Genomic DNA, 15,396 nt, shown 5'->3' on the forward strand with positions numbered 1-15,396 from the left:
CATCTGTTGTTTTAGGCTAGAACTTGAGAACAGATTATCAGACTTAGAGAAGATGAAAGTGGAGCATGATGTCTGGAGGCAGTCGGAAAAGGATCAGTGTGAAGAGAAGCTGCGGGCCTCCCAGATGGCAGAGGAGGCAGCCCGGAGGGAACTTCAGAGCATTAGGTGAATTTCTTATTTGAAGATAGTTTGGAGGCGCAGTGGTGTAAACATAGCACAGAAAATTCCTCTATACCTTTCAGCTGAGTCTCCACATAGAAACAGATTTCTTAACTCTATTTTAATCAAGACAAAGAAGTTAGTGTTTCAGTAAATCAGACAATAAATCAAACCCATTTCACTTTATTTTGTTTTAGTCCACTCTAAAATTACTTTTTACTCTTTAATAATAATGTTCGTCTGCCTTCACCGTATCTTGAGACTGAGTATTCTCATTAGACATTGTTCTGCTACCTTTAGCATCCGCTCACCGTTCTTGCCTCTCTAGTTGCTACTTGTGTTTCCCATTTGTAACTTCCTTATGTATTTTCATTAATTCTTGCTCATTTATTATTTAGGATTCTGAGTGCCTTCCCTTTTGTAAATGTCATTTTAACCACTGTAGACTAGTAGATTCTTATTTTCTTCTGTGAGTTGCATTGTGCTTTTACATGCAAACTATCTCAGATTTGAAGCTGCTGCCACTTCCTGAGGCTTTTCCTATTGTCTTTTTAATTGATTAATTATTTTATTTCTATATCCTGAACATGTTCCCCACACACCCACCCCCATCTACTGTTCCGCTTCCCTTCAGAGAAGGGCCGGCCTCTATGGATATCAACCAGCCATGGCATATCAAGATGCCACCTCTTAAAGCTAGACAAGGCCACCCAGTAGGGGGGAAGGTCCCAAAGGCAGGCAACAGAGTCAGAGATGGCTTCTGCTCCCACTGTGAGGAGTCCCACAAGAAGATCAAGCTACACAGCTGTAACATGTGGAGGGCCTAGGTCAGTGCCATGCAGGCTCCTTGGTTGGCGGTTCAATCTCTGAGCACCTGTGGGCTCAGGCTGGTTGATATTGTGGGATTTCTTAGGGTGTCCTTGACCCTTCTGGTTCCTACTATCCTTCCTCCCCATCTTTGTGAGATTACCCCAAGCTCTACCTAATGTTTGGCTGTGGATCTCTTCTACATTTGATTTTCCTGTTTTTTAGCATCATAGGAATCATAGCATCAGGACCACAGTTCTCCACCATCCTAGTGCTTTGACCCGCAAATACAGTTCCTCATGTTGTGGTGACTCCCAGCCATAAAATTATTTTCATTGCTACTTCATAACTGTAATCTTGTTACTATTATGAATTGTAATGTTAACTATCTGTGTTTTCCAGTGGTCTTAGAAGAGCCCTGTGAAAGTGTCATTCAATCCCAAAGGGATTGTAACCCACTGATCTAGACTTTGCTTGGCTCTCCTTGCCCTGGATCTGTAGTTAGCTATTTCTCTAAGCTGCTTTGGTTTCTTTTTCTTGGAGATAGAGGAGTGGTATAGGAAACAAAATCTCAGTCTGGGATTGTTTGTTAGTACTAGGAATGCCTTGTGTTTAGTTCCTTTCAGGAAGGTGCCTGTTCTTTTCATGTTGAAAATAGAACATTGAAATCCCTGCTATTTTGGAACAGTGTCTCCCCTGACTTCTGTGAGATCTTGTACATGTTCGTGGTCACAGTTTGACATTGAGATATCTTCTTATATTGCTGTCCACCTTATTATTTAAGATGAAGGTCTCAGTGAACTTGGAGCTAGGTGTTTAAGCTAAACAGTCTGGCCATTGAGGTCCAGGATACTCCTGTCTTTGCCTTCTAGCACTGGAATTGCAGGAGTGTGTTGCTATATATTCTGCTTTTTGCATAGTTGCTAGAGATAGAACTCAGGTCCTCATGCTTGTACAGCAAATACTTCACCTCCTCAGCCATCTCCTTAGCCCAGCTTTCTATATTTTGATGGTCTGCTACATATCTAAGTGTTTTTAATTGTTATATATTCCTTGCAGATTGAACCTTTCACTTTATAATGCCCTTTATGTCTATTATAATTTTAAGGTTTAGTCTATTTTGTTCAGTGTCAGTATATTTGCCGTGGTCCTTGCTTGGTTATTGTCTCGATGGGTTTAACTATCCCATGCTTTTTTTTTCAATTGATTTGTACCTCAGATTTATAGTGAACGCCTTGTAGACAGCATTTTGGCAAAATTTACTGTCTTCTATTCTATCAATGGCCATCTTTTGATTGGTACTTTTAATGTGTTTATATTTATAAAGTAATATTGATCAAAGAAAGACTTTGATTATTTTGTGATTTTCTGTCTTTAAATTTCATTCCCCCCGCCCCTGCTCTTTTCAAATACTGTCCTCTTTGCATTAGGTTTTTGTCCCCCTTTTTAAAAAATCAGCTTAATTGCAAAATTGCAAAGTCATAAACAAACTCTGTTCCCTTTCATTTTTGTCCACACCCCTTTCTGTTGTTCATGCCAAAAAATTAAAATCTGTGCACCACGTGACCCCAAACGTGAACTTTTCCCAGTGAATCATTTTCTTAAATTAACTAGAAGAAACTGTAATGTTATAATACTATCAGATTTTAAACTAATATTAAAATATGTTAGTCTTTTAAACCATCAGTAAGTATACTTACAAATTACTGTTACAATAGTAGCTTTTATAACTGCGTATGTATCTATGGCTACTGCTATCTTTATTCTTTTCTGTGTGGATTTTAGTTACTACTAATATGCATTTCTTTTACCTAGTTAACCCTGGAAGATTTTTTTTTTTTTTGCTTAGATCTTATGGCTACAAATGTTCTCACCTTTATTTGAAATTTTTTCTCATTTTTTTAATTTTAAAATGAAATTTATTATAAAATAAACACTTTAAGAGAATTGTTTTTGTTGGATATATAATTTTTAATTGAACTTTTGTTTATTTTTTTACGTATATTAAATATATCTATTCACTGCTTTCTGGCCTCTTAAGTTTGTTTGTTTTTTTCTTAAGGTTTGTTTTTATTTTATGGTTTTTATCTGAGTATGTATCTGTGCATGTATGGCTGGTACCTGTGAAGGTCAGAAGGTTTTGGATCCCATAAAACTGGAGTTAGAGACGGTTGTAAGCTGAAATGTAGGTGCTGGGAATTGAAGCTGGGCCCCTTGAAACAGCAGCTACTGTTCTTAACTGCTGAGCTATCTCTTCCAATGCTATATCTAATTTTTTTCTTTATTTTTTTCCCCCTTCCCTTCTTCTTCTTGCTCCAGTCCCACTTGCTCCAGGCCACCACTGGCTCTGGGCCCTAATCTTTTCTTTTTAAAGATAAAATCTTTCTGTGGTATCCCTTAAACTTTCTGAGTACCAGGGTTATAGGGGACCTCACAAACATCTTTTTTGAATGTTCAGGTCTTTACTGTCTTACCTCCCAAAAGTAAATTATCAAACAAAAGTAAAATAATAACTTGAAAAAGAATAGGCACTAGTTCCTAAAACTCCTGGAAGTGACTTGATCCAAAAAAGGAAAAACAGTAACTACCTACTTTTTTGCATCTTTTGGATCAGAAGCAATAGTCAGTAATCAAGCTAGAGATTCCCATGTTTGGGGGACAGATTATATTTACCTGCTCTGTCTTCTGCACTGTATGCACAGTCTTCCCTGGTGATGTACAGCGCAACCTACAATGAGACTCTGGCTGCTACTGTTGGAAGAGGTGCAGTACAATTAAATTAACTTATTAACTATCAGAATCTTCCTCTGCAAATTGAAGTCTTCAGAAGGCTCTAGATTTTCAAATTAATGGACTGATTCTGTCAGTACAGCTGCTGACCAAGTAAGGAGACATATTCTTGGTATTTCCCACTCTGTAGCTTCTTGAAGCAACTGTGTTTATTTAGCTTTGAGAGAACTGACTTTCTAGTGTTGTTACATGTGAGAACAGAAAGGCTTCCCACTTATTTGAGTGTCTTTTTGCTTTTTTTAAGCATGTAGCACATGTACCTTTAGTGACTAAGCCATCTTGATGGCTCATGAACTCTTTTTACCCACCTTCTCTCTGAAAGTTAATGTTTTTCCTAAGTATTTAATCCTTCTTGTAAATGAATTTTCCATTTTGTTTTTGTCTTCTACCTGTTAATGTTTATAGAGACAATAAATTTTATAGGTTAATTTTATATTCTGTCAGCATACTAAATTGAGTTAATTTTAATCTGAGTTACTTTGTTTAGAAGTCGAGATGATTTTATTTCTTTAACAATTCTCAGACTCTTGATTTATCTAATTGCACTGGCAGTTATCCAATGTAACACTGGGTAGGAGTGTAGATGGTGGGCACCCTTGCCTCAGTCCCAGTCTGAGTTGAGTTTCTTCATTGATTAAGAAATTAGATTTAGGGACAGAAAAGATAGCATGGCAGGCGAACACATGTCATTCTCAATTACAGATGGTCCCATTTCAAGGGACCTACTGACCTCTCCGGATTTTCTCAGACACCAGGCATGCACGTGTTGCCTGTACACATATGCAGGCAAAAAATTCACACACATAAAATAAATTACAATGAAATAAACCAGAAAAAAACCTCCTTGTTAAGATTTCAATTTGTATACTCATCTCTGGGCTCTCAGTTTGTCAAGGGGACTGAGACACTGTGGCTAAGCCATGGTATGCGCCTACTTCTCCACACTGATAGAGAGGAGGATGTGTGTTTTGATATCAGAAGTGAATAGAAGAAATTAACGTAGTAACTATTCAATGGAACAACTTAAATGTTTAAAATAATTGCCTATAGTGATATCTTCTAAAATAATTTGTCTTTTGCATAACTCAGTCTTCTCCATTTCGACAGCATTGCTTTAGGTTTGCCTGTTTGTTTGTCTTGCCCATAGGTGGTTGTGACCCTTTTGAAAGTCATTCATTATGTACTATTTTTCATTTATATCTTCAGAAGAATTATTTGTTGTGTGTCACCTTATCAGGAAGTATAATCAGACAAATAAACCAGTTCCTTTGCAATTTGGACTGCTTAGTGACAGGTAGAGAGTGTGTAGGAGCATTTGGCAAGCACAGAGAGATTCTTGTTGCATGTTTTTGCCTGAGATGTGTGGTTAATCACAGTTCTCTAGTAGTGCTTTTGTTCAGTGGCCTCCTGTCTTTTCAGGGTATTTCCTCTTAGTAAACAATGGCCAGTCAGTTTCCAGCACTCGAGACGGGACACTTGCTTTAGAAAGATGGTGTTGGGGGCACTGTCAAGCAAGAAACAAGCTTTTCTTGCTTGTCCTTATTTGCTTCCCCTTGCTAAGGGACATAAACATCAGATGAAGGCAAAATCCTTTGCCACCTAATATGGTACTAATGATCACATGTAAGTATTTAAATCTGAATTTAACTAAAATTTAAGATTAAAATTCCAGTTCCTCATTCATGCTGTCAGTGTTGCTCAGCAGCAGTGTGAGCCTAGGACCTTTTCAAATTGAGACTTTCAAATGATAATTTTCATCCCCAGTGAGATCTTACCAGACAGAACTGTTGAGCTGTTAAGAGCAGGGACTCTGCCTTTATTTTTAATGTTGCTGTAACAGATAGAACTAGGCAGAGCATTTATGGGTACTCAGTAAATATCTGTTGAAAGATCAAATAGTATTATCAGCTTCGTGACATCGCAAACCTAGACTCTGGTCACCACAATAGAAAGGGATTTGAAACATTCCATCTTAATGTTATTCCAAAATTTGCAGTTAAGCTTTTCTACAGCTGAATTCTCTGTTGTAACTTGACCTTCATCCTACTTCCTCTTTCTGCTTCCAGGATTATATGTAAAATATAAAGTAATTATAGTTTATCATTCTCCAACTTATCCTTCACTTCCTAGTCTCTACTACCCACTTATTAACCCTCTTTCTGTCCCTCCTCACCTCCCCTTGGTTTCCCCACCCCACCTTGTCTCCCTTGCTCTCCATTTCCACCCCGCCCCCAATGCTGGGAATTAAGCCTTAGGTCTTACACTATTATACTGAGCTACACACCTAGCAAAGCTCTCTCTTGAACAGCAGTCTGATGTAGCCTCTTTTATTCTATTACCAGAAAATATTTTGAAATTCAACATTTTCTACTGGATTCTGAAAGGGCATGTAACCTCCAGCCCTTGAAGTGGAAATGATTCTGTCTTTCCCTTCCAACAACAGCTCAGCCAGGGGACTGGTGGTGCTCTCTCTTCTTGTTTTCAGATTTGACCAAGTTTGGTTGAAATGGCTTTTCTCTTGATATTTGTTGCATATAATTTATCCCAATTCTTCTTCTTTTCCCAGTTATATTCTATTAGGTAATTTTTTAACAGTCATGGAGTCTTTGGTATCATGCTCAAACTGTCCCCATGTCCTGTCCCTTGCCATTACTTGTCCGTATTATTGAACTCCCCATGTTTAGCTATGTAGCTTGCTGTATCCTCATTCATGCATTCTTTAATCTATTTTATTATCCCATACACCTGTCCATACTGTAGGCTTTGTCTTCTCTTAGAACCATTCACTTTCAATATGTAATCATCTTCCTTTAGTTGTTTTACGATCACTGAAGACACCGGAAGGTAGCCCTATGCTTCTCTGCCACCTTACCTGTTGTCCTGGTTAGTTTTTCTTCCCCCCAACTTGACACAAACTGAAATCATTCTAGAAGAAAGAACCTCAACTGAGAAACTGCCCACACCAGATTGGTCCGTGAGCCACCATGTGTGGCATTTTCTCGATTAATGATTGATATGGGTGGGGTCAACTTGTAGAGAGTGGTGTCACCAGTGGGGAGGTGGTCCTGGATGCTATTAGAAAGCAGGCTGAGCAAGCCATGAAGAGTAAGCCAGTAAGCATTGATCCTCCATGGCCTCTGCGTTAGTTTCTTGAGTTCTTGCCCTGACTTCCCTGGATAATTGGCTGAATACACTTTAAGCTAAAAATACTCTTTGTTCCTCAAGTTGGTATTGTCATGGTGCTTATCACACCAATAGAAAGTAATCCTTAGTTTCTAAAATGAAAGGTGCTCTTAATTATGTTTTCATTAAGGTCTTGCTTCATTTGTACTCTTTACCATTTATAGTATATATTTAGTTTCTTTGCTCTAGACACTTATATTTGCCTTTACAGCTCAGTTCAGATTCTGCCCTTCTTTAATCCCCTTTAATAGCCTTCATTAATCCCCTAGTAAAAATTCACTTCATTTATTTTGTACTTTCTCTTTTTATGAGACTTCTTTTGACTTGTGACACACCTTAACTCTTTAGGACCTGTAGTAATCAAGAGACATTTTATGTCATAATTTGTCTATTGAAACAGTCTGTATTTTTCTTAAATTATTTTGTCACTGTGATTTAAAACCATTGGTGTTGTTCTTAAACCTTCATAGTACTTATAAACTAATTTTATGTTAAAGTCTATTATTTTCTAGACTAAATAGTTTAAAGCATGGACTAATTTTCTCCTGGAGGGGAAAAAAATCTCAAATCAGCTTTAGATTCTAAACTGGTGCTGTCTTAGTAATGTGCTCTGGAGAAGGGCTCTCCACAGCCTGTCTGTCCTCTCTGCTGATAGTGAGGTTGGTTTTCACGTCTTACTAGACATTCTCTAACATTGCTTCTTCGCCTTCAGCGTCTTTATATAAGGCTTTGTTGTTTTTATTCCTAACTGTGTCGTTTATTTAATGATCATTCCACAACCTTGACTTTAGGGGGTTTCTTTCTTACTGATTGATAGTCTATCTAAATTCTTGACCTCAGTGAAATCCATTTAGAGACTAACTTTTCTTATTCCTACCCTAACCCACCATAATATTTTGAACTCATAATTTCATCATGTTCTTATAGAAAAATTCTTCATTAAGAAGGACTAATATGCATAAACATTTAACGGAAGAGGGCCTAGAGCGTATGTATGTAGAGCATACAATGCTTGCCTAGCATGAGTGAAGCTCTGAAGTAGGTTTTCCAGCAATGCCTAAAACAACGTATAGTGATGCACTTGCCTGTAATCCCAGCACTTGCAGAGGTGGAGACAGGAGGATCAGAAGTTTATAGCCATCTTCTGTCGGCTATGTGGCTGCATAATAAGTTGGAGGTCTCGATGGGCTACATGAGAAAAATAGCTAAAGGCAAGAAGGATAAATATTTAATGGGGCAAGTGAACACAAAACTGAGAAAGCAGGGGACAGTGAGATGACTCAGCACATAAGGGTGCTTGCTGCCAAGACTGAAGACCTGAATTCAATCCCTGGTATCTACTTGGGGAAGGAGAGAACTCACTCCCATGACTGTCACATGTACTGTGACATGTACACACACACAAATGTAAAAAGCAACTGAAAGAGTAAAAATGTAGCTGGAATTAATGAAATAAGATTGAGCCTGATTGTGAAGAACAAGGAGATGCAAGGCTGACTCTTCCCTTTAGAGCCACTGTTTTCTGGCCTGTTTATATGTGTAAACCTCTAAGAAGCTGGAAGGTAACTTCAGGCTTCCCACATTGTATTCATCACAGACATCCAAAGTCAAATTCAGGATCTACATAGATTAGTAGTCAGTAAACAAACATTTATTGAAACCTTAACTGTGTTTAAAGCACAGATCTGTGCTCTTGAGTGCTGTAGCCCCAATGAGCACATTCTAACTGGGCAGGTAAGGCAGGCTAATCATGCCAAGACAGAAGCACATTCCAGTTGGTTTGTATTTGAGATAAAGATTTGAAGAATGTGGTCAATTAAATTTTAATTCATTTTGCTTACATTCACACACATGCAGTGTATGTGCCTGGTGCCTGCCACGGTGAGAAGAGGACACTAGAGTTCCATATGGTTGTAAACCAGTATGTGAGTGTCAGGAGCCAGAGCCAGGCCGTCTTTAAGAGCAACAGAGTGCTCTTAACCACTAAGCCATGCTTTCAGTCCCTTTAAAAAATATTTCACTTAAAGCTTATTTTAAACAATTTAAAGGAAAAAGTTGAGGATGTCATCCTCCCAAACTTAATTAGCATAATGTCTTTCTGCAGGCAGATACCTGAGTTCAAGGACAGACTGGTCTACAGAGTGAGTTCCAGGACAGTCTAGACTACATAGAGAAACCCTGCCTCAAAAACCAAACCAAACAAATAAAAACTCACCACCAACAAAGCATTGCTCTTGCTGTCTCCATGTAGACTTCTCTAGTTCCCACAGTAGAATTGTTGCCCCTCCATACTCTGTACTTGTTGCTAAAGATGTAATTAATTCGTGTTGTTTTATGTGAATATAATATCATTGCCAGGAGTCTAAATATTTAGGATTATAAATTGTGTAGTGCCTATTGTCAAACAACCATTCTGTAGAATGATTGCCTAGTTCTTTGAAATAAATGAATTATTGATTCATAATTTCTTTGTTTGGTTATGGTTTTTAGGTTAAAACTTCAACAACAAATTGTGAATACCGAAAAAGCAGAGAAAGAAAAACTTGAAAATTCTGAACTGAAACAGGTGATTGTAATGCACAGTTTGCTTTTATTTTGTTGAATGCTTCTTTTAAGTCTGTTTTATGTAGCTCTTGTAATTAATCATAATTAGTACTTTGTAATTTGATCACCATAATTCATAATATACTGATGAAGCCGTTATGTAAAGATAAAATGTTTTAATTTTTCTATAATAATTTACTAGATTTGTTTTACTTTTGCTGTTTATCTTAATATATTGGTATGTGGTGGCCTCTGACAAAATTTTTGCTATAGTTAAAATGACAAATATTTTGACATTCTCAATTTAAAAATTAGAAATATCCAGGTTTTTAAGTTACACATGTAAAAATATTCTGTGATGTGTTATGGATTTTTGTTGTTTTAGTTTCTTATCTTGTTATATCTGTCTAAAGTTTAAGAGTTGTGTTTATAGGAAAAAATTTTCATTTTAGTTAAAAGAAATACTTATGTAAGTTGGGTAGAATACTGACAAGTATTTGTTTCTAAGTTCTGTGGGTTTTTTTTTTTTTTTTTCCATTTTGCTGGAAAAGTTTCTATTTTCTTAGAATATGAGTAGTGAGGATTCCATTTAGAATTTTCCCATCAGCTGACGCTGCCTTGCACATGCAGTTCGGGGACCTTAATTGAGAGAATAGTGCTTGCATGTCAGCTGACACTGCTTTGTGTGTGCACTTATGGAGCCTCGCCTGGCAGGCACAGTCCTCGGACCCTGGGCTTCCTTCCTGCCATCCTAGGGATCTAGAGCTGACTTTCCTGAAGGTTGCTTATGTTAAAAGCTGTAGTAAAGAATTAATACTTTCCATTCCTGTGTTTTTTTTTTTTTTTTAAGTTCTACATAAAGAAATTTATTATAAAATGGAAACCTTAAACATACCATGTTATTGTGTTGTAATAATTACACCATGGACATGTATAGTCTTATCTTACATGGCTTCTATACCATTAGCCATATGTGATAGGGTTATTTCCCACTACTTGCCTGTAATCCTAGCACTTGGGAGGCTGAAGCAGGAAGATCATGAGTTTCAGGCCTACCTGGGCTGTGAAGCAAGACCCTTTGTCTTTTGACTCTTAAATCTTATGATGATGTTTTGTTTTGGTGATAGCGGGGACCAAATTCAGGCCTGTGTGCATAATAATTAGACAAGTATGCTTGTACTGCTGAGCTGCATCCTAGACTTATGGTGGATTCTTTAGATTTATGTCTCTTGATTCTGTCAACTCTAAAAGGTCTTTCAAAGAATGGCTAAAAAGAAGTTGAAGTAGAAAATGAAGACTTTTGTTTATTAGCTAATAAAGTAGGAATGGCTTATGAAGGATGTAGATACATAATTGTCCCCAGTGAGGTCTGTTCAGTCACAACTTTAAAAGTTTAAGTCTTTCTAGCCAGTTGAGCTATAACTCCAACAGATCATAAGAAAAAGTGCTTCCATATAAAGGTAAGTTGTGAATGGAGTCAAGCCTGTGACTGATACATGTGCTGATAAATGGCTCTAGAGCAGTGCTTCTCCCCATTTCCTATGCTGCCATCCTTTAATACAGTTCCTCATGTTGTGGTGACCCCAGCCATAAAATTATTTTTGTTGTTACTTTGTAACTGTAATTTTGCTACTGTTACGAATTGTAATATAAACATCTGATATTCAGGATATCTGCTATGCGACCCTTGTTTAAGGGTCATTTGACCCCGAAAGGGGTTGTGCCCACAGGTCAAGAACCACTGCTCTAGAGGCTAAGGAATCTATAGCATATTTATTATATTTCTCAAAGCACCTTTCTCCTTCTCAGTGCTGAGTCATACAGGAAGCTGGGAAACCTTTGAAGAACAGAATTATAGTGACTCTTCCCATACTCATGCCCAGCAATTCCTGAATTCTTGGAGAGTAGCCTTTCTGGTGGGGTAGCTGATTAATGTGTGCTTAGGGAAAACAATGCTCTCTCAACTGTCTACCCTGCTGCCTTGCTTCTAAAGTCTCTTCTGTTGGAGAGGGGAAAGGCTTGGTACTAGGAGACTATCTACCGATCTTTTCTTCTTCCCAAAGCATGTACTCCCCAAACCTCTTTGCCACGCTCATTTGGGGATGCAAAGAAAATCAGTATCTGAATACTGTATGGTACTGAAATACTTTGGTTATAGTAAGAAATGACCCCAGTCCTTGCTATTTGTGATCATCCCTGCATGCCTCACCAACTGGGAGAGACCTTTTTGCAGGGAGGTATTCTGCTCCTCACATGCCTTGATAGATATCTTAGTGTCTTTCTGTTTCTCCTTTTTTCTTTTAAGCAAATCAGTCATTTGCAGATCCAAGTGACCTCACTGACACAGTCAGAGAACGACTTGCTGAATTCAAACCAAATGCTGAAGGACATGGTGGAGAGATTAAAACAAGAATGCAGAAATTTAAGAAGCCAAGCTGAAAAAGTACAACTAGAAGTTGAAAAGTAGAGTTTGCTCTTTTTTGTATACAAACTTTTTTTCTTTCTGCTATATAAAGTATGTTTTATTGATGATTGAAACATTGAGTGTATTTGTGGGAAATTACTTTCTCCTTCTATGAAATGAACTTTTTACTCCTAAATTGCTTCTAAAAATTTTAGGCATGGACAAAGGACCTTTAAAATTGTATTGGCACATAGTATTCTCAAAACTCTTAATGAAAAACCTTTATTCATTTAACAAATCAGACTATGATTTTCCCAATCTGTCTTGAAAAACCAGAGAACAGAATGATTTAGTTATGGGGTTGCTGTGTGTGTGTGTGTGTGTGTGTGTGTGTGTGTGTGTGTGTGTGTTGCAAACACACACAAACTTCTTAGAACTAGCCCTTTGGATTTCTCTTTTTGAAAAGTTATCTACATATTTATATTCTTTACACCTTAAAATTTACTACTGGTAAACTGTAAACTGGTAAGGAAAATGCACTGGTTATGCTCAGGATTTTATTCTCTAGAAAATGTTGTGAGAAAATGGGGCTTGAGATGTAGTTCAGCAGACTTGTCTGGCTAGTATATAAAGGCCCTGGACTTGATTTCTAGCACCACAAAAATAAATTAAAAAAAAAAAGCAAAAAGAAACAATAAGTGTAGAATATTGTTTTATATTTGCTTTGTTTTTATAGCATGTTATTTTTATTTATCTATAGGACAGTTTTCTTTCCAAATTCCTAAATAAGTCTTAACATATGAAATGTTTTCTCTGCAGTTTTTCCTATTATAAAGCTCGTCTGTGTTTTATAGATGAAGTTTTATGTATAGAAAGTCAGTAAGAAAGATAGATCTCCATAATGTGTTCTGACATTCCAGAGGATCTAACTTATTTTCCTTTTTGAAAAGGAAAAATTTGTATCTTGTTATCCTCAAGTATTTGGTTAAAATGAGCTTAAGAATTGTAATGACACACAGTGTAGCTAACAGATTTCAGTAATTCACTATTGATTTAAGACAGGCAGTCACTACATTGTTCCAAATATCCTAACTGGACTAGGAATCCAGCTCAGCAGTAGTGTTTGCCTAGCAAGTGCATGACTCTGAGTTAAATTCTCAAAGACAAAACAAAATACTGGATTTTAAGTCAGTAGAATTTAACTTTTCTTTTAGCTAATATATTTAGAATCTGTCTGAGTAAAATGACAAGCAAGCTAACATGACAGCATTTGTTATTTTTATTTTTAGTTACCATGGTATTGATACTAAAATTCATATTATAGATAAGTATGCAGAATAGCTTTTAAATTATGTCATTACTGGGGTACAACTTAAAATGTCACTTATATAAAATTTATTCTACATAGAAAACATTCTGCATTAAGACTTAATATGAAGCTTGATTTTTTTTTTTTTTTACGCCCCTTTAGATATGGTTTACCTGTATGTACTTTGTAGCCCTGATTGTCCTGCAATTTGCTAAATAGAACAGGCTGACCTTCAGCTCAGAGAGATCAGATTGCCCAGGCTGCTGTAGTGCTGGGGTTAAAGGTGCTAGCTACCACACCAGGCATCACATTTGGTTTTTAACTGCCTATATTAGGCACACTTTTCATATCTTGATGTTTATAATTGTTGTTTAGATTTTAAGTGCGTATTTTGTCAGTAAAAAGACATGTTTCTTTACGTAACTTAAATGCTCTAAACTTCAGTTTCCTAACTTTCTTAAAAGACACAACAGATGTATCTAACTACAAAGGGTTTCGTGTAAACATGGTGTACATGTTATTTTAAATACAGTGTCATATTCATAAGACTTGCACTGTGGCAACAATGTGAGGAAATATGTGGCCACAGAAGAGTCATTGTGGCTGGGAAGGAGAGGGCCTGCTCAGATAGGCAGAGAGCTTGAAACACTTGCCATAGTGCCTGTTTGATCTAAGAATTTCTGTTAAATTCCTTGGTTTGTCTGTATATTCTCTGACAGGACACTGGAGGAAAAACAGATACAGTGGTTGGAAGAAAAGCACAAGCTTCATGAGCGTATCACAGACAGAGAAGAAAAGTATAATCAGGCTAAAGAGAAGCTACAGCGAGCAGCAACTGCTCAGAAGAAGGCAAGTCATTCTTAGCTGAGTGCTTTCTGTACTGGAAAACTGTTTTCCAGAATAAAATGTATAACCGGCATATTTAACTTGATATTTAAACATCACACTTTGTTTTAATTTTGCAGAGACAATTGGGGAAATCCAACTAATAAGTGTATTTCTAAAATATTTTAGAGTTAATATATATTTTCTTACAAGTGATATTTTTCAGAGCCAATCTATACAAACGTGTATGGCTCATCCTTCACTTAAGTTACAGTATGACTAAACTTGTTTCAGTTATACTTAGAATCTGTAATATTGCTTTTGTGGTTAAAGTCTGGGCCAGTGATAGAGCTCATGGGTAAAAATTATCCGACAATATTTGCTAAGTTCTAGGTTAGCCAGGGCTACATAGTGACATAGACAGGCTACATGCTTGTCTCAACAACAACAAAAGGAGTTGTTTCCAATTCAAAAAATAGAAAAACAAATCTCTCCTTGCCCCAGCAGTAGGATCTTGGACTTCTCCTTGGCTTTTGAAACTCTGATAGTCCCTACTTTGATGCTTTCTCAAACTTGTCCTCTGTGGGCATATGTTCACATTCATGGAAACAGTCCAGTACTTGATGAAATGTTGTAGCCAGATGATTCATCTAGTCAGTAGTTTACAGCTTTCCCTATTACACAAGGGCTGTGGTAGACTCTCCTCAGCTGGGGCTCATTGCTACAGTCACTCAGCAGTGATTTTCAGCAGGCCTGGAGTGTGCTGAGAGACAGGCTTGTGTGTGTGGAGTTGTAAGTCTTCATTTCATAGGTTCTCCTCATAGTGACATTGGGTGTAGAGAAGAAAGACAATGTGAATAAAAGAATTATGCCCTAGGTATACCAGTATCTTAAGATCTGTGTATATTATTGAATAGGTTTAAATGTTCATTAATTACATAAGGGAAATAACTTAAGACAGTCTTATAATACTAAAAGTAGTATAAGATTGAGATTAGAAGATACCATTTCTTATATAAGAAACCCAGCATTTCATACCTATAGGAAGTACATTTTTCTTTATTATTGGTCACTTATATTCCTTTCTGTCCATGTATAAATTCTGAAAGGCTTTTAGTGTTGGTGAAATTTCACTGATTTTTTTTTTTTTTTTTTTTGGTGACTCATGATGACCTTAGAAATGCCAGTGTACTTCTTATACTGTGTTTGAAGTTCAGAAACCCGAATTCAGAAATCTTTAGAAAGTCTTTCAACTGTTTGTCTTTTGCAGATAAACTTTCATGTTCTTCCAGTATTAGGAATAAGTGTTGTAGAGATCAGATCCTGATTATTAAGGTTAATTTGGGTTGACTTCATTTGGAGCAAAAGTGACATC

At 36.9% G+C, this 15,396-nt stretch overlaps 1 protein-coding gene across 4 annotated transcripts in view; it reads left to right on the forward strand.

Annotated features, from left to right (window-relative positions):
- Positions 1 to 15,396, forward strand: part of Cep83 (centrosomal protein 83) — a 91,858-nt gene that overhangs the window by 60,353 nt on the left and 16,109 nt on the right. For 3 of the 4 annotated variants that reach the window (XM_076920036.1, XM_076920037.1, XM_076920035.1), the window contains exons 10-13: positions 16 to 165; positions 9,430 to 9,505; positions 11,789 to 11,946; positions 13,916 to 14,045. In XM_076920036.1, the coding sequence (XP_076776151.1) occupies positions 16 to 165; positions 9,430 to 9,505; positions 11,789 to 11,946; positions 13,916 to 14,045 (514 nt within the window). The remainder of the gene's footprint in view (positions 1 to 15; positions 166 to 9,429; positions 9,506 to 11,788; positions 11,947 to 13,915; positions 14,046 to 15,396) is intronic. The other variant, XR_013106307.1, reaches the window with a different exon arrangement.

This window comes from Arvicanthis niloticus, chromosome 22 (genome assembly GCF_011762505.2).
Source record: "Arvicanthis niloticus isolate mArvNil1 chromosome 22, mArvNil1.pat.X, whole genome shotgun sequence".
Taxonomy (NCBI): domain Eukaryota; kingdom Metazoa; phylum Chordata; class Mammalia; order Rodentia; family Muridae; genus Arvicanthis; species Arvicanthis niloticus.